Genomic DNA, 27,118 nt, shown 5'->3' with positions numbered 1-27,118 from the left:
CTGGACGATGAAAATTGCCCAACCGGATCAAGAGTACATCATCTACTTCAAAGTGAAGATAACCTTTGGTCGACATGTTGGTGCTTTAATACTGTATAGTAAAGTACTACTAAACATATTCATACAGCCTCTCTTGATTGTATTATTTACACCTGTGATGTTCCTGCTATTACATGTCAACATCTCTTAAATGGGTGGTGTCTTAGTAAATAATATCTTTTTTTTGTATAAATATATTTAGAAAACAACGAAATATAAAGGATAAAAAATAAAAGCTTTAAAAAAGTTTGTATATATGTGAGTGAACTAATAAATGAATCGTTTTTATTATTGTGACTATGACGCCATCATTTATTAAATAAAGTACGCAAAAAATAGTTATATAGTTATAATAACAACATTTACATTTAAATCTACAAGAACATGCATACATTCTATATTTACTATGCAGTAGGCCAGGACTCTCTTGAAAAGACATATCCTGGTAAAATAAAGGTTATAAATAAATAGTACGGGAGAAATCATATTCTAATGTAATACTTTATCTTGGTTTCTTTTTCAGGCTTTTATCTCAAAACTAACTTTTCCATTTCTTGACAATTTAAAACTATTTTTGTCGACCCATTTCATGGAAAATGCTCATCATAGTCCAACAGAAAATGGGACTCTCTTTCCATTTCACCCAAATCCCACAGCTCACACAATCCTCTATAAGGTGTGGAGGTCACGGTGGCAGAGACCTGATCCAGACATCATTGTTCACCATATTGGAATAGAATTGTTCAAATATTTGTTGCATTTCTGTTAATATATCTCTGTTTGGCAGGCAGCATGATTATCTTTTACAATGCACTTCTGTACATATACAAGCCACACATGTAAAAACAAAGAAAGCCACAAATAGCTCATTAAGCACATCACTGTGCCGGCGCAAAAACATTCATTTATTTTTAAAATGTGTAATTACTACATTTTGAATGTAAAGTTTGCAGATTTATGGAGCTTTATATTTTTACAGTTAAAATGAGCATTTGTGTAAGCTATCTTTTTTTGTTATGTAATGCCATGTTATGTATCTTTGCTGTAGACCTTCAGTTAGTCTTTGACCTCTGTCTGTGCAGGCTGAGCAGGTTACAAGTCAGGAGACATCTGTGTGACACTTTGACACCTGCTCTGCATACCTGTTGTGCGTGTCCTTACAGGTGTGTGAGTCTGCATGTGAAAAGTTCCCAGTCACACCCATAGTGACTGTTGCCATGAGGAACAGAAGATGTGAAGCCTTTCCACCTGCCTTCACTGATTGGTTTAGTTTGAGTGAAAATCCCCACCCCTCGCAGCTGATTGGTTGACTTAACAATAATAAGCCAATCATTCAGCAGGCTGTCATCACCTGTTGTGTCTTACTTTCAGGAAACAAATCCAAAGGATCACACTACAATGAGTTTATAAGCGTGAGAGAGCTAAATGTGATAATTATAGCCTGTCACTGTGTGTGTGAAGGTTTGTGAGTGTGTGTATAAGTTGGAAGTATTTTCAACCATGAGAAAATTCTCACTGGACAACTCTGTGTGAGTATAGATATTTTACCTTCTATTCTTCTATTTCTTTCTTTTACTATACTATGTTCCTTCTCTGTCCCTTTCACATGCTCCATGATATGTTGTTATACGTTCTTTTATTTTTTAATATATGTTTTCATGTATTGTTTTATATATATATACATTGCAGCTGAGCAACTGTGTACACATGTCACGCTAAGCACCGGCTGTGCTCCCTTTGCTTGTTCTGTGTCCACTGTATGTGACACGAGATCCCGGCTGTTGCCCAGAGACTGCAGACTAACCGCACATCTAAATAGCTGACAATGAGACAAACCGAGGCAGTATACAGCTGGTATTAAAAAAAAAAGTTTGAGGCTAGTTTAACTTTTGCATTCACATAAAAGTACTACTCAGACTGAGATATTAGATTGGATTCACAAACAAACAAGAACAGTATATTCACTTCTTTTACCTACATACTCCTCAGCCGGCCGTGTTATGGATGAAATTATTTGTGTATGTGAAAATAAACTGCATTAATCTCTGTGAAAAGAAATCAGACTTCACCTGGTGTAAACCGTGAAAGTGAAGATAATAAAATGTTTACCGTCAGCTCACAGCCGTTGTTTTCATCCTCTCTGTGAAGTCTGTAAATCCCAAACATTAAATGATGTTCCCACCGCCGAGAAATCCATTTCTCTTTTTGTTTTTTGTCTTTACTTTATGTTCTATGTCTGTCCCACCTGTGTGAAGACAATAAAAGTTGCATTATCTCCTGCTCTCTCGGGACAGTTGTCTGGATGGATTCGGTGTCTTTGGCGGAAGAAGAGGCAGCAGCAGGTTTAGCAGTAAGAAATCCAACCAGTGCCAGACTCTATATGATGCCCAACAAGACACCCAGGAGCTAAACCACAGCATCAACTCCAACATGTCCCTCAGGTTCACTCTGCCTTCAACACTACACTAGAATTAAGATCAAAACTAACATTTTAAGCTTGTACCTAGACAAAGTCCTTGTATGTTATCTCATTTCTGTTGGTGTGGTGCTTTTTCCCTGTTTGTGTCATCAGGGAGCATACCGTAGCAGAGGAGAACTTCAATCGATCAGATGGGCTCAACAACAAGAATGTAAGTATGCTCCACATCATCCTGCTACTTCCTGTTCCCTGCAACACACATGTTTTATATGTGCAGCACAAGGAGGATTAAAGCGCCTATGATCTATATTTTTTATAATGAATCAAATGGTGTGAAGGTCTCTCATTGTGATGAACCTCCAGAGAATTATCTTGGACAGGAACATAATTCTAAGTTAATGATGATGTTACTGGATGTGTAAATGTACAATTGTTTACTAACTAATCAGAGGTGATGATATGTCAGTTTGAACTTGTTTCTGCAAGTAGCCAACAGATAATCTGTTTCTTCTGGTTTAAAGTCCAACACCAAACCTGCTTCTTATTGTTTGTGTTTATAAATCCCATATACATCACTCAACACATTATTTCTTCCCAACAGAGCTTCATGAAGCACAACAAAACCTTCCACAAACTGTTCCAAGAGATTCCTGAGAGGGAGACCCTGACACGCAGTGAGTTCAGAGTCTGTTACTTATTCCTTGATATTGATTATGGAAATGACATCACGCCGTGACCTTTTTTCACTTTGTCCCTGATGTCTGATTAAGTGCTGCCCAATACTTTGTCTGCCAAGTGGTGCGCAGTGAATGAGGAAGTGAAGCACTTTAGCACACGATGCTGCAGACATGTCTCTGTTGTCAAGGTGACACTGCTGGGTTTCTTAAATTAGAGAAACACCTGCCTCACAACCGTGTGTGTGTGTGTGTGTGTGTGTGTGTGTGTGTGTGTGTGTGTGTGTGTGTGTGTGTGTGTGTGTGTGTGTGTGTGTGTGTGTGTTGTGTGTGTGTGTGTGTGTGTGTGTGTGTGTGTGTGTGTGTGTGTGTGTGTGTGTGTGTGTGTGTGTGTGTGTGTGTGTGTGTGTGTGTGTGTGTGTGTGTGTGTGTGTGTGTGTGGGGGGGGGTAGCGTTCCCCTGTGCCCTGCAGAAGGAGGTGCTGTATCATGGAAAACTCTTTGTTTCTGAGAACTATGTGTGTTTCTACTCGTCAGTGCTGCTCAAAGACACCAAGGTAACGCTCGGACACATTAAGGTGAAGCCTGATGCTATCTCTATATGTTCTAGTGTTTAATGTTGTAGTAACATTTCATTTTGGCAGAGCAGACTTGTACCTCTCATGTCCCAGAAGTTGTTAAAGGAGCAGTCAACATTTACATTAGCTATCCTGGGAATTCACTTTCATCTCCAGTATTTAGGCTTTTTACTCGTAATATCAAGGACTTCACAAAGTAAATTCACAAATTAATTACAAGCTAGTTCTTAACGTTGGTCATCCGTGTTTCAGGTCACATTAAGAACAAGTTAAATATTACTGTAATGTCCTCTTTAAGGCTGTGAAGGCAACACAAATCAAAGTATTGTGTCCACATATTGCAGGTGGTGATTCCTGCATCCAGCATCGGGGGGGTGAAGAAACATAACTCAGGTTTATCCATGTTGTCTATTCAAACTGCTGATGGAGAAAAGGTCAGCATTCACACTTTCTATGGGCCTAGAAATACACATGCACTTGACTGCATCTTTGCATTACAGATATACGCAATAATTGTGCAGTAAAAATGTTGGATGGGAAGCCAATGGAAACTGAATTTGCCTTTTTTATTACATTTGAATGCTCTCATTGTCAGGCTCCAAAGGTGCTCAGTGACCTGGTAAAACCTCTTGCATTCTCGGGGTAACACATCTGTGAGAGAATTGTAATTATAAAACCTCCTGTAAACAGACATATTTCTCTGTTTTTGAACTCCTTAACCTCCCAACTCAAAGTAGATCAAGTCTGTATTTTGTGTATTTGCACAATGGCTCCTCTAGGGACGGGCAGGGCAAACTAGCTAAGACTATACAGTAAATGCTCTTTGTAGCATTAGCCAATGCTATGTCCCAATTAAATTACATTAAACGTTAAATGTAATAATAGCAGTAGTCTTATTTATCAAGTTTATAAACTAATAATAATAATAATAATAATAATAATAATAATAATAATAATAATAATAATAATGAATTCAGCTTGACTCTAATTTATCCAGTGGTTTTAGTGTTTAAAGTTACAATGTCCGTTTTGTTGCAGGTGTGTTTTTGGATTTCACTTCCCAGAGATCCAAACAGTGTTGTTTTCCTGGGAATTGTCGCCACAGACACCCAGTTCGGTTCATCACAGTTGTAATCTCATTTTTGACTTAACAGACATTTATTTCTTGTCAAGCCAGGACTTCATATTAACTCCCATGAACATTTAGCATACACATTGTTTGTTTTGCTCCATGATTAACCCTTTCTCCTGCCTCTTTTTTCTATTTTTAGTACACATTTGTGTCTTTGAGGAACCGTCAGTTGTGTTATAAACTCCTCCACACTCTCTGTTCACAGGCACAGGTAGGTACTCAGCTGATCTGCACATAAAGACATCATTTAAGGACAGAAAAGAAGCAATTTTCAGTTTTAACTCATGTTTGTGTGAAACAGGGAAAGAGCGTCAACAGCGGCCCTTATCTCTCTTCTGCAGAGAATGAAGCTGATCCTGACGTGGTATGTTTTCTGCTCATCCAGCTCATCCAAAACTGAAATTTCAGGTTTACAGTTGAGCAAATTTGATAATATGATTCACGAAGACAGAGCCTTTAACCTTCAGCGTCTCTGTCCTTGTCTGCAGGCCTCCAGTTATTCCAGTTTGGAGGACAGCATAGATCATGATCTGAGCAGACAGAACAGCATTTGTCTCGACAACCGCTTTCCTCAGATGTCCAGTGAAGGTGAGAAAAAGATTGTGTGTGTGTGTGTGTGTGTGTGTGTGTGTGTGTGTGTGTGTGTGTGTGTGTGTGTGTGTGTGTGTGTGTTGTAATAATACTCAAGTCAATTTCATTATTTATTTGTTCCAATAAATGCAATACTACAGGAAAAAACTGAATTCTAAAAATGTTTGTATGTCTAATAGCCCTTACTCAAAACATAAATGACAACAGAACTAGATGGTCTGTCATTTGCAGTTACTCAACAACCAATACTTACAGTAACATGAGAAAAAGAAGAATCAAGAGCCAAACACAATAATTCACCATCAACTAAGGAAACCAATTACCTGCCACTTCATAAAGTCGAATTGAACACTCTTACTTTATACATTTTCTTGAACTGAAAAATATCCGTACAATCCTTTAAATTTCACAGTTTGACACCAACCACTGAAGTACACATCTGCTTTAAAGTGCATGCTGATGCTTAAAATGAAACTCCTCGTCCTCTACACCAAAATCAAACAACAATTTTAGAAGAAATGTTCTGGTAATACTCTGCTTCTTGTCCTGTACATAACTTATTACGTCTATCACTCAACTAAATCACACAGTAGCTAAAGTAGAGCAAAATTAGTGAGCAAGACATAGTTCTCGTTGCCTTGTAATCTAATACAAACTTTGCTTTGTTCATAACAAAAATATTCTTAGACACATTTTTGTTTTTACATGTGCTTATACGAGATTTCTACGTCAGTTTATCAAGCATTACCCAGAGAGCAAAGTGTTTTCAATACACAGTTTTCTCTCAAGCAGCTGGACGGTGGATTTGGAGGATCGCTGAGAGGGTCGCACCGCTCTTCCTACTCCAAGAAATCAGAAATCTCAGCCTTGTCTTTTACGTTTTTGTGATGCTGTGAGTATTATTATTACAAACAGCTAAGTACATTTACTCAAGTACTGCAGTTAAGTACCGTTTGGACTTGATTATATTATAACACTATCATGGGGCAATTTCTCTGAGTACTTTTACTACTTAGTATATTTAGCTGATAATATTTCTGTACTTTTGCTAAGAGTAACACTATGAATGCAGGACTTTTACTTGTGATGGAGTATTTTTATGTTTTGCATTTGTAACTTTTACTAAAGCAGAGAGACTCAATAATTCCTTCACCGCTCCTTCGCTCTGCTGCTGTGGAAGTACATGTGACTAATATTGCTGTGTAAAACCTGTTAATGGAAAAAAGTTTGGAAGATGAACCCTGAGTAACGAGGAACTTTTATTTCTTGAGCTGGGACTTTACTAATAAAAAAACAAATTGAAATGAAAGTAAATGTGCATTATAGTGGGTGACTGTAAGATCCAAAGCATTATTGTGTGTTTGTAGGATGATGCTGCTCCTGTTGGCGTCTGGGTTCATCGGGCTGAGGATCATAGCACTGGAGGAGCAGCTGACGGAGTTGTCTTTTCAATACAGCGAGTGAGTAAGAACGCAGCTATATATAGAGTTAAATAACCTGTTCTGGTGGGGAAAAAAGGTAGACTGCTCAAACCGGTTTTGTGAACTATTAAAACTATTACTGTCAGATTAGATTGGACATAATGAGTTGTTGTGCTGGTTCACCACCGCAGCGAGGACAAAAGATAAGCGATGGCATCAGACCCACACCCACCAGGAAGTATGCGCTTAAATTGAGATGAAGCTTTGCTCCAGTTACCGCTACCGGTAACTCCATCTAAGTCTCTTAAAGATTAAGGTATTTCCATTTCCTGCTACTGCCACTACATTTCACAGGAAAGTAACTTTTTATTCCACTACATTTTAAAGAGCTGTAGTTACTTTACAGATTCAGATTTCACATACATATGTAGTGGTTACATATAGTGGTGAAATGTAACTTAAGTACAGTTTTGAGGTACTTTACATAAGTATTTCCAAAGTATACTTTATACTTTTACTTTTGGTTAAATATATTTTGATGCTGTACTTTTAGATTTTGAATGCAGGACTTTTACTAGTAGTGGAATATTTCCACTGTGTGGTATTAGTACTTTTACTTAAGTAAAGGATCTGAATACTTCTTCCACCACTGTATGTGATTAACAAATACAATATGTTTCCCAGAGATTATACTACCATCCAGTATTTAAAGTTCAAGTTCAAATTCAAGCTACACTAAAATTCTGCATCTATACTTAAAGCCATTCTGCATAATGAGTACATGTTGCTGATAAAACTGTTATTTTTACTTTAGTAACATGTTGATGTATTTTCACATTATGGTGCTACTTTTACTTAATTAATGGATCCTCCCCCACTGTCCTCTTCTCTTGCAGTTACCAACAAACGTAGCCAGGGGCAGAGGGCTGTGACAAACAAACCCTTCCGGGAACTTGTGCAGTGCACCACTCTAACAAGGTCCTGCTGTACATTGATCCCTGTCTAGACAGGCTCCCAAAAGCATCTTAGCAGTAAAGTGCTGTGTGTCCATTTGACACACGGTACATCTTTCAGTGAAAGTTACAAATATTCTACACAAACAAGTTCGCTCACAATACAGATTGATCTCTTGTGTTAGCTCCAGGTCTGCAATAAGATGCTTTTGGGATGTCTGAACCAGGCCACACGTGGTGCACTACACGGATGACTGACTGCGTTGGCAGAGAAGCACCAGGTTCTGTTATAGGAGCATACACATTCTCTGCTGACGGGTCAAATATTGAAGTGAGGATCTCCTGCACTGAGCCATATGGCGGCAGCCTGCAGGAGCCATGTTTATTTCCTGGCCGGTGAACAGCTGAGCTCAGCGGGCTGGGGTTGCTGAAATCTTGGCCGTCTTTTTTTTGGATCAACACAACCTGTAACAGTGAGAACACACACACACACACACACACACACACACACACACACTGAAGCAAACACTTGATTGTTGCTTGGGTCTGAAAGGATGTGTATGTTTTGAAATGAGGGTTCACATTGTGTAAGAGAACTGCTGGAATCTAGTGACATGTTTTAAGAGCGAGACTGTTAATAACAATAATCAGCCAGCAGAGGGCAGTCACTTCACTGCTACATGAAGCACCAAGGCAGGATTTAAACTTGCATCTAATACATTTGTTATACAACTTGTTACTACCCTTTTGTCAAATAAATCCTGTTAATGTGTGTATTAATTTATAGATATGTGTGACGTGATACATTTGACACAACTGATTTTTATTTTTATGACCAACCATTACGTGAATTATGTTTAATGTGTGGTTTCAAAAAACCTGTTGTCCTACATGAGTGATATTACGTGGGCTCCTATATATTGTGTGAATCTCACAAATACAGGTCATGGAAAACAAAGTTGTCAAATGCTAGGATTTATCCAGGATCTGTATTATTGTATCCATTCCAGCCAATCTGGGAAGAGACTTTGTACGATTGAATATATTGCCATAAAACCCAACGTCACTGGTGTCATTACGTACATATAAGTATTGCAGTTTTTGCAACATCTTCATACTTATTAACTTATGCACTGTACACAATACAAAGGTTGTTTAAAACAATACAGTCAGTGTCGTATTTTTGTACATAAGTGATCTTTTTTATTATTTTGTTGTCCATAAAAAGGTCAAGATTCAGTCCCATGAATTATTTTCATTACATCATATTCTCAGTTCAAAAAAAAAAGCAACATAAAATTACAAATCATAAAACAAAGAATAGAATAGGTAAGTACAGTAACCATATAAACAGCCCACTAATATTGTCTAGCCCCCCCACCCCACCCACCTACCACTGCCCGCTCAAACTCTAGCACAAAACTCATAACAGTACATCAGTTAGTATCAGCAATAAAAAAAAAATCAATTAAATGTCCCGTTTTTTTTTAAAAAAGCGCTTCAATGTTCCAATGCCATGAGTTCAGCTTTACCCTCACATAGAATACATAATAGAGATAACGTCCCACCCCGTCACTTGCTCTGCAAAACACAATAGACATGCATACAGTTTTCACTGTTCAACCCCCCCCACCCCATCAATACACATTCAGGGCCAGAAGATACAATATATAATAGTGGTGCATCAATAAAACGGCAAGTCTCCACCCCGTTTCTTGAACCCCATGAATGAAAGGTGGATCCAGTGGTTTCCCTGATAACACGACTGGTCCAGGAAGAAAAAAAAACTGAGGCCTACTTCTACTTTCAGAGTGAGGCGATAACTCTCTCTAATTCTTCTGACAGCTCAGATCCCTGGTCCAAGATGGTAACAGATTTCCATTATTTAAATATCGGGGACACAAAGCACAGGATGAGAATGGAAAGATTCCCTGTTCGAAGTGATGACAGGAAGCGAGTGGCGTTCACCAAGACCCACTTGTACTCCCACAATGGAGTAATCAGATCAGTGCTAGTTCAGTACATGTTCCCTTAAAAAAACGCAGCTACTACCACTGAAACTGATGAGTCTCCTCTGCAGCAGACACCTTGTGTAGATGGGAAAGTGTGGCGCTAGCATGCGACCATTAAGACCAGTTCTTGTACTTTTTCCAGGTCTACACACAGGGCCTTTTACTACATATTCAAACATGATATTAGTATCCTTAATGCTGGCCTGTAGAAGACAGTCAATAATAATGAAGACACACAAACTTACATTTTATATCCTTATTACACTTTGGATGCTTTGTACAATAGTGCTGAACTTAAGACCTGCTTTTGTCATGCTTGATCTGATATATATAGATGTGTAAATATACTGTATACTACAGTACATGGATTATGTGTGTGTATGTGTGTAAGTGTGTTTGAATGTGTGTGTACGTGTGTGATGATGTGCAAAGGTGTGTGTGTGGTGGAACCTGCACCACACTAACAGTGAGAGGCTCAAATTATGGCTCGTGTCAGACATGAAGCGTGCTGCCACCCATAAGAGAGCTCCTGTACATTTAGGGCCACAGAGGTTGAACAGAGCTATTAGTAGGCATGATGTCCTGTCCTGGCACCTGATCTCAATCACATTGTTAGTCCTAACATCAACACGCATGGTTCTGAAACAAACAATCCATGGCCCCACACTACATCAAACACGTTCGGATTAATTACATCAAGACAGAAACGTTAGAAACAAATGTGCATTATGAGCAGGAGGCTGACTAACCCTGGTGATGAGAGCTACTGGAGCAAGAATTGGAAAACCAAACTGTGCTGTAAGACTACCAGTTAACCAACATTACACAAAAGAGATTCTGGTGAAGCGAGATTAAAGTAACAGAGTAAAACGGGCATACTCCTCATTAGTTTGGTGAGCTCAGAAGCTACTTTTTTGTCCAGCCAGAACATCAATCTCCAAAAGGGTTCGTTCACCAGAGGAGACTACAATTTATTCAGACCTCAACAGCTGCACGACAGACTAAATAGAAGAGTTCAACCATTTAGGGAATACGCCCATTTGCTTTCTTGCCGAGCATTAGACGAGAAGAATGATGCCACCATCATGTCTGTGGGCTAAATATGGCGACGACTAGCTCTGAATAAACGTAACAAAATCCACCTGCAAGCACCTCCACAAATAAGCATGTTGCATTTTGTTCATCAACTTTGTTGTCTGGGCACAGTCACCTGAGTGGTATAAATCTTCTCATCTAAACCACAAATGTCCATAACAAAGCAAATATTCCTTAATATCTGACCTAATCCTGCCGTTAGCAAGTCAGCGCTGTCTGCCCAACCTTTAAATGTCACACATTAGTAAATACTGAAGGGCTACAGCCTTCTGTTTAGAGCCAACCGATCTAAAGTGACATTAAAATGAATAAGTAAAAGCTGCACTTCTATAGCTGTTGTATTAATGCCAAAGAAATGTCCACGAAAAACAGAGATATTCTCAATGTGGCTCTCAAAGACCTGTTTCCATTTCAACCACACCATCATTCTTTATCACAAATATGTAGGACCTGATGGGGGAAAAGCAATACAGGGAAATCAAATAATTCCCTGTGTGTTGCTGCTGCAATTCTGTGGACAGGTAAAGGCAAAAGCTACAGCCCAGCCAGCAAATAAAGTGGAAGCTGACCATTCTGTGATCTTTTCAGAGTCAAAAAATGAGGGAGAGGAAAGTGAGACACTGAACAGCCATACGAGCTATGACTTGTATGGAAAGTATTCCAGACTAGTCCTTGTGTATCACCATAACTGACACCAAAAGGAAGGAGATGGACCCCCAAACCACACAAATAAAATAGGTTAGTGTTAGCTGGACAACAACTTGGGAAATGCCCTGGCAGTCAAATGGCTGTCCATTAAAAGGTAAACAGGAAGTGGGGATGGGGGGGGCACATGCTTGACCCGTGTTTGTCCACTGGAGAGAGAACTGGTCAAGCTGTGGAGGTATTCTTCATACATACATCAATATTGATAAGTCTCAATAAGCCTCCTCCACCTGCAGCTGTCCAAGTCATCAGGATGTCCTTCATTTCTTTTAGCACTGCCTCACACACACACACTCTCACACACACGCACACAAACAATGTGCATGCATGTCCATGGAGATATGACGCTCACATCCATGACTCAAACATTCACTGATTCAGTCATACTTAAAAATTACATCTGTGTGCCTTTCTGCACAAAGCACATTATTGTTACTTCTTAATTCATGTTAGTGACGCATTTCAAAGCTGCAATTCATAAATGTCCCCACGTATAAAACATGATTTGTGAAGTCGTTTAATCTCGGTTCTTGTTTTTAGCGTTTCACCACACAGCTACTGATATATTAAAACTCGCTCTCACTCTTCGAACAGGAAATGATTTGAACATATGTTGTGTGGAAAAGTAACATAAAAAGGTGTGCTGCTTCAAAGACACACAGGTGTGATAAAATATCACACATCGTTTTAGGTCAATTTCTCACACATACTTTGCAAACATGCTGACGTTCTCACTCGGTCTCTCTCTCACACACACACACACACACACACATGCATACGCACAGTCTCAGTCATACAAACGCAGAGAGTCTGCTGTTTGTTTCTCAGGCATGCTGTGCAGCCAGGTCCTGGTTGATGAAGCGCCGTAGCCTCTCCAGATACTGACTGTAAAGCTCAATGTCGTTGTGACCGGCTCCCTCCACCCAGAGGGGCTCCACGGCCTTGGGACAGCGCTCAAACAGGGCGAGGCCGTGAGAGAAGTCGATCACCTCGTCCTCTGTACCGTGGATGATGAGCACTGGAGACGGGATCTTTGACACTTTCTCTATGCTGGAAGAAAAATGATGGAAGCCATTAATGCACTGTCCAGGCAAGTTTAGAAAACAGAGTACTTTTTTTTTCTCAGTATAATGACGATATGCATTTCAATCAACATAAGTCCTAAAGTCTTATTTTTATTTTATCGATTGCTAAATATAATAAATTACATTACAGGAATACATCTTGATATGATATAATATATTATATATATATATATATATATATATATATATATATAATATATAATATATTATATATATATATATATATATATATATATATATATAATATATTATATATATATATATATATATATATATATATATATATATATAAATATAAATATATATATATAAATATATATATATATATATATATATAAATATAAATATAAATATATATATATATATATATATATATATAGCAGAAATGTTATTAAGAAACCATTTCTAGATACAAAATTACTTGATGGTAAGTTATGTTTTTGGCTGATCCAGCAAATCTAATACCTGACGTATAAAGGTACCAATGCAGCAAAAACCCCAGGAAGAGTAGTTGTTGCCAAGGTAACACCCGATGGGAATTCAAATATAAAATAAACATAATGCAGAGTGATATGCAACATTGCCCACAGATACAAAAGTGTGGCCTCAAAGGGATTTCTATCGTCCCACAATATATATCGTCATATTGCACAACCTTGTTCATTTATCAGACAAAGTTTGTCCAAAGTGACTTACATTCAACCTCCATTGGTCACACTGCTTCCATGGGGCACTACAAAGCCCCAACGACTATCAGAATTTCTATCGAAACGGTGTATTTACAAATATAAATCACTTGAAAATTCAACTGACATACGTTAAAACACTTACTTAGGGAAGGCATCAAAGCAGTATGTTTTCTTGGTGTCGGGGAAAGCCACTCTCATGCCAGAGGTGAGAGGAGAGTGGAGGACCACAGCAGCACACTCAAACCGGGACGCCAAGTCGACTGTGGGCACCGTGCCGATGCTTTGTCCGTACAGGATGATATTCTCAGGGCTGATGCCATACCTAAGACAACATCACACAGAGATTTCAGTACAGAACATCCAAAACAAGAGTCCCTTTTATTCTGCAAGTATGAGAACAGCAAGAGGACTGATGTGCAGTGTACAAATGTGAACATTTCCATATGCAGATTAAGTGCAGTATGCCTTTCAGTCCAGCCCACAGGAGTGCATTTCCTACAGTAGATGCCGTTTGAATAAACAGACAGTTGGACAAAAAGAAAGGTCCGCCTTAAAAAAAATCAATATCAGTTAAAGTGTATGCTAAATTTAGAATATTGTTTTACTGCTTGACCTTGCTGTACAGTGCTGTAAGATCTGTTATATCCATCTATGCATTTCCCCTTGCAGAACACAGGAGTTGCTGATCTACCGCAGCCTCGATCGGTAGCTTTGTTTGTGTTATGGTGTCTCTGGTGAATCTGAATTAAACCTTTAAATCAGTCACACAATAACACAAATTAACTAACCAGCAGCGGCAGACCAGCGACCCTCGTATTCTGCGAGGTAAAATTACTGTTTTTGTCTAAGGAGTCTGGTGTCTGTGAAGAGAGCATAAAACGGCTTCAGTTCCCCGTCGGAAAGGTCTTCAACTGCAAGGTAATGCGGTGACAATATTCTAAGTATAGCATACACTTAAACTGATCTGAGTCTAAACTATGTTTTGTTGCCCCCGTACACAGCAGAACATTTGCTTTACTTCAGTGCCTTTAGTCGCATCTGCTTCTCCAAACTGGGAGCAGGCCTACCGCCATCTACTGTAGGTTACATGTTATACACACTAACTATGGATAAGTACCTAATACAACCCCAATTCAAAAAATCCAAACTATGCCTTCAAGCACAGAATCAGGGACTGTGTGAGATAAATTCAGATTTAGTCTTTTGAGTTGTCGTCTTAATTTTTTTTAGTGGCCTCAAAGTTCCTCTGTTTTTGCCACCTGGGAATGTGAAGTTTCTGCTGATATTAGGCTTATTTACCATGCTGGCAGCCGATAAACAAGAGGAATATTTCTCCAAATTTTAGATGCTGAGGCTTCATGCAGAGCACAGTATGCGACAGCCAATCTATCTTATAGATAGAGAGCCATTGCTTAGCTTTCATATGACTGGCTGATAGTCAGAGACGGTACTGTGGTCAGCAGGGAGAGAGTTTGTATTTAACTGAGCCAACCAAATGTTAATTTCACAAAAAGTTACTGGCCAGAGATGCGAGTAGCCCTTGCTGATTTATTTACCAAAGACACTTTCACTGGCATTTGGTGCTTGTTGGCTGTTCCTTTTGGATTCTGTGTGGATGGGAATGGACAGTTTCTGCTTGCTTACCGGGAGCGCAGGGCGTGCCAGGCAGCATCGATGTCAGCATATAGGTTCTTCTCAGAGGGCTTGCCGGTGCTAACACCGTAGCCTGAGTAATCGTAAGAAAAGATGTTGCAGTTGATGCGTGTGCCTAAACCAATGTAGAAGCTGCTCATCTGACCCAGGTCTACTGCATTGCCATGGGAAAACAACACTGTAAACCTGAGAGACAAAGGAGGAAGAAGAAAGAAGAAGGAAGTTAGGAAGCTGGCTCAGGCTAAATAGGGACACTGCTGAACTGGGAAACCCCGAGTTGATGGGAAAACATTTGTGACAAAAGATAGTTCAGAGAAAGGAAAGGCAAGCTGTCCTATTAAAAGGACACACAAAGCACAGAGATACATGAGTGTGATCTGTGTCTTCATTCTCAAGGTGTTCAGAGGATGGTGTGTGTCTCACCTGGCATTGGGGGCACAGCGAATGTACATGCACCCCACCCTGTTCCCTCGGCTAGATCTGGTCAGGAATACATCAGTCACATCCAGCTCTCTTTGTGAATACTGGAACTCCGCTCTCTCTGTGAGATGAAGCTTCCACTTGCCCTCACTCCAACCGCTGCTACCTCCTCCTCCTCCTCCAGCAGCCCCTCCTCCTCCAGCACCCCCTCCTCCAGCAACCCCTCCTCCAGCAATCCCTCCTCCAGCAACCCCTCCTCCAGCAACCCCTCCTCCAGCACCAACTCCTCCAGCACCAACTCCTCCAGCACCAACTCCTCCTCCAGCACCAGCCCCACCTGCAGCAGCAACTCCACCTACGCCTCCTTTGTCACTTCCACTACCAGTGCCCAGCCGGGAACGCAGTCCTGGGGCTCCAAGAGAAGGCTGAGCGGCCCCGGAACTGGACCCAGGAGCAGTTCCAGCTCCAGAGCTTGGATCTGGGTCAGGGAGAAGGGCGTAGGTGGGCTCTGGAGGAAGGAAAGCTAGTTTGGCTGCAATGCGGCTGGGGCAAGGAGGGCAGCAGAACAGACAGCATAGCTCTCGTATGGACAGACCGTTCATCGTCTGTTAGAAAAATAAACATGGTGGATGGAGTAATTAGGAGGCAAAAAAATAGCGTAAGTACAGTACGCAAAAGGCAAAGCCTTTCCCCTCTGACTCACAGCATGGTTTACCTCAGTGTTTTATAGTGGAGGTGCACTGCCTCGCCTAAAATACAGAGCATCTCCACTGTACACAGAAGAAAATGTTACATTTCAAAGAAATATAATAACTAGCTTTAAAATCTTCAGGGAAAATGAGCAGTGACACTACATCACACAGCAGAGGCCAAGTATTTCATTGATAAGGGGAATGTTCAAATTGTTATCTAGTAACTACATTGATTACGATTACAACAACGTTGTAATCGTAATCAGCTCAGCAGGTGATTCATTGATCTGTCACATCCTATGTTGGCTTCGCAATTATTGATCAGGGGAGAATGTTGGAAAGTCAAGAGGAAAAAAATTATTTTACAAGTTAGTAAAAGTAAAGTAGAGATAAACATCCACTAACCAATTATGTGGAAGAAAACACTTCACACACACACCCAGTTATGAACATACCTGGATTCAGAAATCCCTGGGTATTGAAATGAACTGGCACACAACGGTGCCAAGGTCTTCTAGTCACTGTTCCACCAGGATCTTAATAAAAAGACAGTACAACACATTCAAATGGCTCAATATACATCATGCAACAACATACTGTACATGACAATGTAGTCAGTTAGCCTGTAGCTCTTTCTAGAGATACTATTTGCTGATATAAAAGTGACAGATAGTAAATATCAAGAAACCCAAGCTATCATTATTTTTATTATTATATATAGCAGTTGGAACACATTACAATTACACAGATACTGGGCCTGTGAGGAAGATACAACTTTGATTTAAAAGGGAAAAGACAACCCGGATTCATTAAAAGGTTTAAGGAGTCAGTTGTTATTGTCATCATTGTCCAGCTCCTGTAACCAACTAGCGTTTATTAGGGCAGAGGTTATATGCATTTATCCATATACTGAGGCTGTTGAAATCTCATTGCGGGATTAAAGTGATTCAGATGCCCTGATGTGATCGTGGACATTGGTGACTAAGTATTACACCCCCTCAAAACAGACAGAGAGCGACAGATATGCTAATGGTAGCTAAATGGTTAACAACGATATTAACCTCTAACGTTAGCCACTGATATGGGCACAAAACGGGAGCAGTATGTTGGCAAAGCATTACATACAACTGGAAAGGCACACAGGCGACACATTAATGCTGTTATTAGACAATACCCACAACACAGGTTAATGCCAGTTAACGGTCAAAATAGCATCACTTATCGTTAGCAGGGCAACCAGCTAGCGGCGGCGGCGGCTAGCTCGCTACCACGCTAGCCTCAAAACTAGCTACTTACCGATTGACAGTAGGTTGTCAGGCAGGCTGCTGTGCTCCTATATGTACACAGAAGCGGCACAAGACTAAGAAAATCCTTCTTGTGTCTTGACATGGATGGTTTTACTCAAGTGTACTGACAGTTGTTGGTGGCTAGCTAGCTGATATTCATGGCAACCAGATTTTTTTTTTTACTACTGTCCGATTAAACTCGGAAGTGACGTAAGGCGTAGTCCTTTTTCAAAACTTTATTACAATGTGCCTTGCTATAATTTATCATCACATTTATATTGCATATAAAAAAGGTAAAAAATAATAGTGGGCAAATCTTTACAGGGTTGTGCATAAATTGTTTTAAACAATTTAAAGCCCTTACACTACAGCATTTCACAGTTGTGTTTCCTCAATGGTTAATATAGCTAATATCATAATTGTTGTCGAAGTGAACATTTTATACAATTATTTGATAAGATTCTTGATCATAATATCATACATAACATATAACATAACATGCTTCTTAAAATATGTTTGTGTTTTATATGCACTCCAGTCTAAATGTTTAAAACCCTATCCAGGTTTACTCAAGTAAAAATGGTCATACCACAGTGTAAAAATACTATTATACTACTATAACTATTTAAGTAAAGGACCCTGCAAGTATTATCAGCTAAATGTTTGATACTTGTATCAAAGGTACAGGTACTTATTCAGCAGAATTGCCCTTTTCAATGTTATTATTATATAGTATATATAGTTTTCAACAGTACATCTAGACCAGTGTTTTAAACACATTGGTGACAAAGTGCTCGCATGTGTTACTCTTTAAATCTCTTTGTATTCGTTTTTGTTTTTTTGTATTATATATATATATATATATATATATACACTTTAAATGGCTCCCCTACGCTACTTTATGTTTTAGGCCCTGAGAGAGAGAGAGAGAGAGAGAGAGAGAGAGAGAGAGAGAGAGAGAGAGAGAGAGAGAGAGAGAGAGAGAGAGAGAGAGAGAGAGAGAGAGACAGAGAGAGGGGGGGTTCTCCATTCATCATTGATCCACTGCAGGACTGTGTTTCAGGGGGTGTGAATTATGGGCCCCTGCTGTCACTGTGACTGCTCTGCGTTGGACATTTCACCTCGCCACTGTAAATTTAAAAGGGGATTACATTTTGCTGACTACTGATTTCAAAGCCGTAGCCTGACCAAGTGCAGACAGCTGGCCGGTTCTCCTGACAGAAGACTTAATACAGTCCGCATTTGCAAGATTTGGGATTTTACAGGAGTCTGAACAAGGCTACTGGAAGAGAAAACGTATTCTGGATCACATATTTACGCATGTAGACTACGGACTCTATCTCTCCAGGGAAAAAAAAAAAAAAAAAAAACGTTTTGTAGTTAACTGGGCGTTTTGGACGCGCTCGGTAAACGGTGATGCTACGGCGGCGCGCAAGATCCGTAGAGGGAAGAGACAGGTGAGGTGCGGCTGAGGAGCTGCTGTTATTTCAGAGAGTCTTTGGATACCGAGAGCCGTGGTATCCATCACCCTTTTCTCCACAGAGAGGAAGAAGAGCGACCGGAGAGGGCGAGTTGGCGACTGGCACCTGCCTCCGCCTCCCTACCTGGCCATCTGGTGCGGTGAGTGTGCCAAATGGTGGGATTGAGAGATGCATTTGTGTGAGGGAGACAGGGGGCGGATGGGATGAACAGGTATATAGGCTACAGCATGTGCGCAATTTTATAACTGCCACTAAACGCGATGCTGCATTATTTCTCCTCCGGGTTAGCCAATAGATGTGTGTTGGACCTTTGTGGACATGAACTGCTCTTTGTGTCTGCTGCGAGTTTGATGTCTTATTTTGTGCATATCTTTCTTGCATATCACTGCATATCATTGTTCTTTCACGTGTTGCATATGATCTTACCATGCTTATTCCTTCACATATAGGTTTGAAGTAATGTCTCAGCAAAAAGAGCTCACAATACTTGTACATTATAACACTGCATTGCAAGGACGAGCACAAAGCCTGATTGAAATTCTCATTTAGATCACGACCAGGATCATAGGTCGTGATCTAAATGAGGTTTATTGCTCTTCTTCATGTTGTTTTTAGTTGTTCCCCTGTTTAATTCATGGTGTTTTATTAAATGTTTGCTTAAGGTTTCCTGTTAACAAGAGTAAAGGTCACATGTGATGATTTGGAAGCCATAAAGTCCATTGATTATGTTATAACTAATTCACAGTAGGAACAGGAGTTGCGTGATGGATGCACTATACACATTATATTTCAGGAAGATGATTTAGACATAGATGCCCGATAGCTGTCTCTTAGCATTTTACTTAATTCCAAAGACGACTGATAAAACAATTGAAGAATACTTTAAATACTCAAATATAGCCTATCCTTTGTCCAAAATGTGTCTTGCCCACTTGCAATAACTTGTCACCTAAATTTCCAATAACCACACTGCAAACTCACAACCTCCATGTCCCAAGTTAAATGCTCACTCACTGCTGTCCCATCTCTTACTGAAGTGATTCAGTAGTTAGGCCTACATGTAATTTATTGTTTACAACTTCAGCCTTCACACTAAAAGCTATCGAGCTCCACAGAAGGACTATAACGGCTCCCAGCTGCTGCTGTTTATGTTTCTGTTTCTGTGCGAGTCTGAAAGGCAAGAAGAGATGGTATTGAAACAAAACAAAAAAATAGTAGAAGGGAGGGGTGAGGAGGACAGGGAGAGACAGAAACAGAGACAGACAGATCGGGGATACAAAGGATAAAGTGTGGTAGATAGCAATCTGGCATAAAGGCTACAGTGGGGTAGGCAGAGGATGTAAAAGGCAGAAAAATAAATGATGGAGCAGAAAGCTCAGAGCGAACGAGCGTTGAGGGAGAGGGGCTGCAGACAGCAGTCTGAGCGGGTGTGAATGGTCTCCCTGTTATCCCTGCTGCCCACACAGACAGCCACACAGACAGCCACACAGCAGCCGTGTGAGCAGGTGCTAACCCCACCACACAGCAACCGCAGGGAACAACAGGTGCAGCCACTGTCTTCTTTAGCCTCCCTTTGGAAGGCAGTTAAACACCCGCCCAGCCCAAACATACAGCAATCCCAAAAGCCCTCTAACACCAAAACACCCACACCCTACACTGAAGGGAACCAAATGGATGCTTCAATCTACATTGAGGGAAATAGCATGCAAAGGCCAGGCTTGAGTAATTCAATTATAAAATTAATTATGCCGCAAACAAAGTTGGAGCCACTTGAAGCAATAAGGCAGAGCAGGCTGCAGGTAAAAGCACTCTAAGAGAGCCTTAGGGTGAGACAACTGCCCACAGGGACATTTAATGAGCTCTATTGATCACATAGGACCCTATTCAATCACACATGCTAAGCCGCAAACACGGCATCTGAAGCACAGAAAGAAATCAGATTGGATTGCAAGCCTTCCCACAAAGGCAGAAAATCTACGGCAGATTAGCGTGTTGGGGTTGCTAAGGAGCACATTTCTAGAAATGTGTAGAATGACAGATCTTGTGTTTGTCTGTGCTAAATAGAGTGAGATGACAGACAGAAGATTTTGGAAGGAGAGAGATGTTGCCTAACAGCTTCTCTGTTCCCTTCGCCAAGAGAATACGTTGAATCGGCAACACATTTTCTCTCTTTACCTCTGGTACACAGAGAGGAACATTGACTGACTTTGGGGCTCTAAGCAACCTGGAAACCTTTAGTTTTCTATTCCTACTTCATATCAGACCACAGATTTGTTTCTTTTTGCCAAACCTGAGCCCCCCCAGGACACTGTTTTCAAACTACTGTCACTTGCTTTAAACTGCTGTAGATTTCCCTGTTTTCACACAGTCTGGAGATACCTCCCACTCACTGCTCTGCTCGATATGAAGGAATGTCAATGTCCGCTCATATAGTGTTTAGATGAACTTGAAGTAACTTTCAAAACTTACTGTATCAACTGCCATCTGGCCTAAAGCAACGACCCCTCTCTGCGTAAGAACATATGCAGGATTATTAACTAATCTGATCATAAAATAAAGCAAAGTTATGACTAGTGTCAAGAGATTTGAAGGAATGCTGATTTCCCTCAAAAGCAGCCAGCTACAGTATCTTTTGATGTTCCAGTTTCACACAGAGTGCAGTGTTGGCATTTTATGGGATTCTTCAGTACAAAATCAACACTTTAAAAAGGGTGTTAAAGTCCGTAGACCTCAGGACGATGAGATCAGAAGGACCTAGCTGGGCAGGCATCTGCTAGGTGACCTATTCCTGCAGTGAGCCATTGTGCAGGATGTGAGGGTCAGGTGTCACGCAGGCATACTTTCTTTACTTGTCAGAAAGTAGCTTTTATCCTCCGACAGGTATATTTAAAATAAACTCCCTTATGCAAAACATTCTGTGTTGATGTGAGAGGCTTTCGAGAGCTTAACTTGGCTTTTCGGAGAACTCCTTCCAGATGTTTGAAAAGGAAAGGAGCGAGATAATAGGCACCACACAAGATGAGGAGCTCTGCACATAGCAAACTCTGCTGTAAATGTCCATGGTGCCATAAACTGTACAAGATAAATGATCCTCAGCTGGCCTAGATGGCTGCATCATGTGGATTTGGTTTCTGTATCATCCTGTGTAATAATGCCCTGCAGTGGTTTCCAATGTAGAATATCCTTTCTATACTGTACAGTGGCCATGCATCTTCAGTTTTATTACTCTCTGTCTTCACTGATTCCTCCCCCGAGATGCAGCCTCTTTTTATGCATCCCTGTGCACATTGTGAGGTCTCCTCATACGCTATACCAGGCTAACATGCATGTTCATTTTGCAGTGTATTATCCTGTCCACTGCATCACCTTAACAACACCTCTGGAGCTCCCTCGTCCTCATCATCCTCATCAGGGTCAGGATGATGTGACATGCATGGATTGTGTGGCTGTTTAGGGTCCACACATGCATATTTAGTGTTTTTGTTGCAGTTTATGGGAGGGTTATAAGAAGAATGAGTTAGTTTGTCTCTCAAATGAACCTCTTCTCTTTGCATGCAGCTGGTCCTCCCATTTAACTGCCTGGCAAATTGGTTGAGAGTGATATCACAGATGTTTCAACTTTGAAAGATAAAGCTAGTCTAATCTTTTACCTTCTGTGATCTCATTTACAAGTGAAAAAATAACCATCCACTTCATGCTTTCACAGAGGCACTCCCACACATCTGCAAGCACACAAAACAAAATAAGCAAATGAGGAAGTAACCTTTTCTAAAATGCCACAGCTAAGGCACTTGACTTTTTACTTCTTTGCACAAAATGAATGGAGGTATACATATTTTTCGGGAGCTTGGTCTATCTTCTCATTTTTGCCGCTTTTGTTGTCCAACAAATTCAGCCAGCACCTAAGCCAGCGGCAGGCGTTAGTTATGGCAGCTTAGTCAGAGGGATTTGGAGGACTTTTTTATTTGGAGATAAAGGCGCATCGGTGTCCTTTGTCTCCCGGTTACTTGAGATGGTTTTGTTGCCCGATGAAGCTTTGTTGTGGCTAATCTTTCTCTCTCCGTAACCTGTCCGCTCCCACACCCTGTCCCCTCTTTGCAACATACACAACTTTCCTCTTTTAATTATGTCTTTTCATCTGGGGCCCAGTCACAACTGAGGGGAGAAGAACAAAGTGTAGCAGAAACAGAATTATACCTGCGAGGAGGAGAGAACGCTCTCAGAGGAGGTGTCCTCTCTTCGTATGGGTGTGAATGCTGTAGGTGTGTGTCTGTGAGTGCGTGCGTGCGTGCGTGCGTGCGTGCACATGTCAATCCACAAGCAGGGTTTTCTGGCATTTTCATATCTGTAGTGTGTAGACCACCTATTGTGAGCTGTGATCTTCTTAGTAGGATTCTGCCAAAAAAAGCTATATTTACCCTTACTGGTGATCACAGCACACAAAGAACAACATGACGAGAATATGAGCTATCTTTCAGCTTGAGCCTGCTTCTACAGCAGCTGAAGAGAAGCCACTAACAGGGTATGAAATATATATGGTAATGTCTGCCACCGTGAGATATAAGCACAGCCTATTTAGCATAGTCTTTTGTTGAAGCTGTTGGGCTGTGGTCAGTTAAACACAGAACGCAAACAAACCAAAAATGTAACATAAAACATATATTTCTGGCCGGTATCACAATTTATTTACATGAAAAGAACACCAATTTGCAAGAATTAAGATTATTTTTCTTTGTACTACTACTAAAGCACAAAGTTTTACCTTAAGCAGAACAGACAGAAACCATGGACTACCTTGTACAGTACAAAGTGCACCATTACCACTGTGTGACAAAACAGAATAATAGCAGCATTAAAACAGGTCAAATTCACACATGAAAAACCCCTGTCACTGTTGTGTAATTAGACTGCATCTTCATTGCCGTCGTACGCACGGGAGTGTGCGTGTGTTCGACTCTGTGCTCATAGTGTGTGTCTGAGTGCGTGCACTGCATACTCATGTGCTCGCCTCTAGCTCAGAGCTGTGCAGTGAATGTATATGTGCTTACTGCAGTCAAACTCTGGTTAGTAACGTTTGCCCTTGCTGCAGCTTTGTACAGCACCATAAATGTGCGTGTGCTTGTGTGTGTGTGTGTTCATATGTGTTTCTTTCTCAGTGCAGCACCTGAAGTAGTACATACATTAACGGTTTTGTTGCCCAAATTCTGTCATTTGCGAGCGTTTGATTGCTTTGCACTTGCATTCCTGAGCTGTGTGTTTATCTTACTGTATATACATGTCTATTAACTATAAGCTGATAACTCACTGCATCCATAGGCTACTGTGTGTCTGTCACTAGCAGCAATTTGGCTTTAGGCAGAAAGCCTGATTGGGGAAGAAGTCTGGGGGGAGATGAAGCTCTCTCTGGCTAGACTCCAGCTCTGTCCATCCTATTTTAATTACCTATGGCACTCACCCAGGGGAATATCTCCCTTCCTCTCTGTCTCTGTATCTTCTCTCCTCCTTCATCTCCCTTCTCTCCCGCCGCTACCATCTTCTACCTTTTCATCTCCCTCTTTCCTTCATTCTCTCTCCTTATCTCTCTCTGCTTTCTATCTTTTTTCCCTCTTTCGTACACGTACACATAACCTAACATCTGCGTCAAAGGCCTATGCAGAGGTAACCTTTGCATTAGCATATAAATGACCCTGTAGATTGAATAGTATTTTAGGATATTTAACAGCAAAAGACAGATTCCCTTAACTCTGATTAGACCTGCTCTGAGGAGACAGGCAGCCTCTTGAGGGCATATCGTCTCCACCTCGATAAGATAAAGACTTGACACAGTGATTCCACTGCCGAAGAGAAGAGTGTGTGTGTGTGTGTGTATGTGTGTGTGTGTGTGTGTGTGTGTGTGTGTGTGTGTGTGTGTGTGTGTGTGTGTGTGTGTGTGTGTGTGTGTGCATGCATATTTGCTCTTCACCATGTTTGTTTCAATTGGTCGACTAAATGGTTGTTTTGGTCTTACACGATTTATAGATTTCTTCAGTCGATTTCTTAATGCTTTTTTAATGCTAAATTACTTATTTCCGTGAAACTTATGAGCACATCTTTGGTAAATATGTAAAGTGGTGCTTTTGCATGATTATTTGGCGAGGAACTTTAAACTTTAAATCAACTAATCGATTAGTCGACAAACTCGTGAGTGTTAATGGTCTAAGAATGTCTTTAGTAGAGGACAGCCGTAGTGAAAAATGCTTCTAGATTCTCTGAGACAAACGCTCACGGGCCTCTGTCAATATTAATTAGTGACTACCAATCAGGTTGGAGCATTTCTGGAAATAAGGCAGCCCTGCGGGGTTGTTAACGATCAGGTGTTGCTCAGTTTTCTTAAGTTTAAGTGACAGTTCGTGTGGAGTTGTAAGAAGGTGCTTAATGCTGTTGTGTGTGTGCTCCAATCTTTTTACCATACATCTGTTTGGCTAACAGTGTATAACAGAGTATTCAATATGTTCTACTACTCATTTGTATAGATTCATACACTAACCAACAAGTGGAGAAGTTTGAGTGAGTTGACTGGTTTGGTGAAACGCCATGTCCCTGACCAGACGTCTGTGACCATTCAATATTTACCAAACCAGACATTTTAAGCTGAGGGGCAGTTCCTGAGATCAGTTTGCTTTGACAGCTTGTGGTGGTACCAGTGTTGCCCCCTGATATGGGAGCTTTTTAATACCACTAATAATTATTCCCACAGCAACCATTTTGAACCTGCATCATGCCCTAGTTACCAGTTATCTCTACGCTATGTGCAAACCTCACCAACATTTACCTACTGAGCTAGTAATCTTTAAAGAGTTCTATGAATGTGCAAAATTAAAGGAACAGTTTGACGTAGATGAGAAGACTGGTGCTACTCTTAAGATCACAAATGAACGTGTTAAATATAGTTTGTTTTAATCCATACAAAACATGTAAAAATGTGATTTAGCAGTTTTAAGAGGGGTTACTGTATATGCAAGACTATTTTGTTGCTGGGAGCTGTCTCTAGGCAACCAGCGGAAACTCCAGGAAATCCCCGCTTTAATCCGAGAAATGGTCCGGCACAAAACCCTGTGTAAAATGGAAATTGTCATTTTTACACTTCCTTTTTCTTTAGAAATGCTGGTTGGCGGATTAAAAAAAAATCTTCAAATAGAGCCAGGCTAGCTGGTTCTCCCTGTCGTCTGGCTGTAGCTTTATATTTAATGCAACAATATGAGAGTGGTATCAACCATTATCTCTCTGCCAGTTTAACATTAGGGTTATGAGCTACCAACACTGCCAGTACTAAATACTGGTAGCCTGTATCAGACCTACAACTTCTATCTTGAAATACAAAGTGAGCACATTTTTAAATGTTTCTAATTTCATTTTTTTAACTCAGTGTCTTTGTGGTGAATTAAGAAAATAGAGTTTCTTAAAAAACAAAAGATATAAGACCTAAAAAAAAAAGGAAACGACATCAAGGAGCAATCTAAAGCTCCACTGCATCCCTCCTACAGCTCTGAACACATGTGTTAAAGTTTCACCCGAGACTGACATTTGTCAAGTAAACATAATGTAGAGAGATGTGAAGATGTATGTTGTGGAGTTACACAATGTTTGTCTGTACAGTGGTTAGAAAAACATCTCTCACGGTTACATTTTGTTCACATTCTTTCCATTTGTATTGGAAATCTGTCTTAAGTCTATTAATGAAGCGATAGTGCTTGTAGGGTGGAGTCCTGAAGTGTGAAGGTGACCCACTTCTCCCAGTTTAGCCCGTGTCTGTGTTTCTACCCTCAGGCCAGCTTTCTTTATTCCGGGCTTTAACCTGCATACCGTCTTCAAGGAGCAAGTGTGTTACAAATGAGAAGACCTAAAGGATTTTATCTCAGACTCTTTGTGTTGATATATAATAATCTAGGTTTGAGGCAAAACATCTTACCTCATGTCCAGTAAAGTTTTCTTTTTAAATGTTTTACACAGAACAATGATCACCCAGCTAGCTCATTCAGACTCACCTGTATTACATATTTGAATGGGAAACCCCGTGAAGAAAAGGCTCAGCAGCAGTAACCATCTTTTCTTAGTGAATGTGTTACACAGTAAATGCATTGTTGTGTTTTCAATGAATATATCCCGTTGATGACATATTGATTTAAAATGAGCTGTACTGTGATGCCTGTGTGTG

General features: G+C 40.4%; 3 protein-coding genes across 5 annotated transcripts in view; 2 read left to right on the top strand and 1 right to left on the bottom strand.

The window, feature by feature from the left end:
- Nucleotides 1-1,404: 1,404 nt before the first annotated feature.
- On the top strand, nt 1,405-8,660 carry LOC115022554 (GRAM domain-containing protein 2A-like). Of its 3 annotated transcripts, none has more exons than XM_029453583.1 (12): nt 1,405-1,568; nt 2,334-2,480; nt 2,612-2,669; nt 3,060-3,132; nt 3,585-3,688; nt 4,054-4,143; nt 4,981-5,052; nt 5,143-5,205; nt 5,330-5,429; nt 6,222-6,324; nt 6,800-6,892; nt 7,750-8,660. In XM_029453583.1, the coding sequence occupies exons 1-12, from the start codon at nt 1,540-1,542 to the stop codon at nt 7,763-7,765; spliced, it is 948 nt and encodes a 315-aa protein (XP_029309443.1). In that variant the 5' UTR covers nt 1,405-1,539; the 3' UTR covers nt 7,766-8,660. The 3 variants fall into 3 exon arrangements, with proteins under 3 accessions (XP_029309443.1, XP_029309442.1, XP_029309441.1); XM_029453582.1 differs by having other exon boundaries at nt 3,585-3,709; nt 6,225-6,324; XM_029453581.1 differs by having other exon boundaries at nt 3,585-3,709.
- Nucleotides 8,661-9,296: 636 nt separating this feature from the next.
- Nucleotides 9,297-17,631, bottom strand: abhd17aa (abhydrolase domain containing 17A, depalmitoylase a). Its single transcript, XM_029453584.1, has 7 exons — nt 17,454-17,631; nt 16,613-16,693; nt 15,854-16,070; nt 15,469-15,706; nt 15,037-15,231; nt 13,535-13,714; nt 9,297-12,668 (listed from the first exon to the last, which is right to left on the bottom strand). The coding sequence occupies exons 3-7, from the start codon at nt 16,065-16,067 to the stop codon at nt 12,443-12,445; spliced, it is 1,053 nt and encodes a 350-aa protein (XP_029309444.1). The 5' UTR covers nt 16,068-16,070; nt 16,613-16,693; nt 17,454-17,631; the 3' UTR covers nt 9,297-12,442.
- Nucleotides 17,632-18,452: 821 nt separating this feature from the next.
- sema6ba (sema domain, transmembrane domain (TM), and cytoplasmic domain, (semaphorin) 6Ba) overlaps nt 18,453-27,118 on the top strand; it is a 30,353-nt gene continuing 21,687 nt past the window's right edge. The window contains exons 1-2 of the mRNA XM_029453556.1: nt 18,453-18,900; nt 18,986-19,063. The gene's annotated coding sequence lies outside the window, so the exon portion shown is untranslated. The remainder of the gene's footprint in view (nt 18,901-18,985; nt 19,064-27,118) is intronic.

Source organism: Cottoperca gobio, chromosome 17 (assembly GCF_900634415.1).
Source record: "Cottoperca gobio chromosome 17, fCotGob3.1, whole genome shotgun sequence".
In the NCBI taxonomy this organism is placed as follows: domain Eukaryota; kingdom Metazoa; phylum Chordata; class Actinopteri; order Perciformes; family Bovichtidae; genus Cottoperca; species Cottoperca gobio.
The sequence above is the reverse complement of the archived record's forward strand: the minus strand, read 5'-3'. Positions and strand labels throughout refer to the sequence as shown.

Excerpts from the sequence above, each read along its gene's own strand:
- abhd17aa (XM_029453584.1), bottom strand. The coding sequence starts at position 16,067 with ATGAACGGTCTGTCCATACGAGAGCTATGCTGTCTGTTCTGCTGCCCT. Across the intron at positions 15,232-15,468 it reads CGCTGTGCCCCCAATGCCAG|GTTTACAGTGTTGTTTTCCC; the intron begins GTGAGACACACA and ends TTTGTCTCTCAG. Across the intron at positions 12,669-13,534 it reads TGCTTTGATGCCTTCCCTAA|CATAGAGAAAGTGTCAAAGA; the intron begins GTAAGTGTTTTA and ends TTTTTCTTCCAG.
- LOC115022554 (XM_029453581.1), top strand. The coding sequence starts at position 1,540 with ATGAGAAAATTCTCACTGGACAACTCTGT. Across the intron at positions 3,133-3,584 it reads GAGGGAGACCCTGACACGCA|CGTTCCCCTGTGCCCTGCAG; the intron begins GTGAGTTCAGAG and ends GGGGGGGGGTAG. Across the intron at positions 5,430-6,221 it reads TCCTCAGATGTCCAGTGAAG|CAGCTGGACGGTGGATTTGG; the intron begins GTGAGAAAAAGA and ends TTTTCTCTCAAG.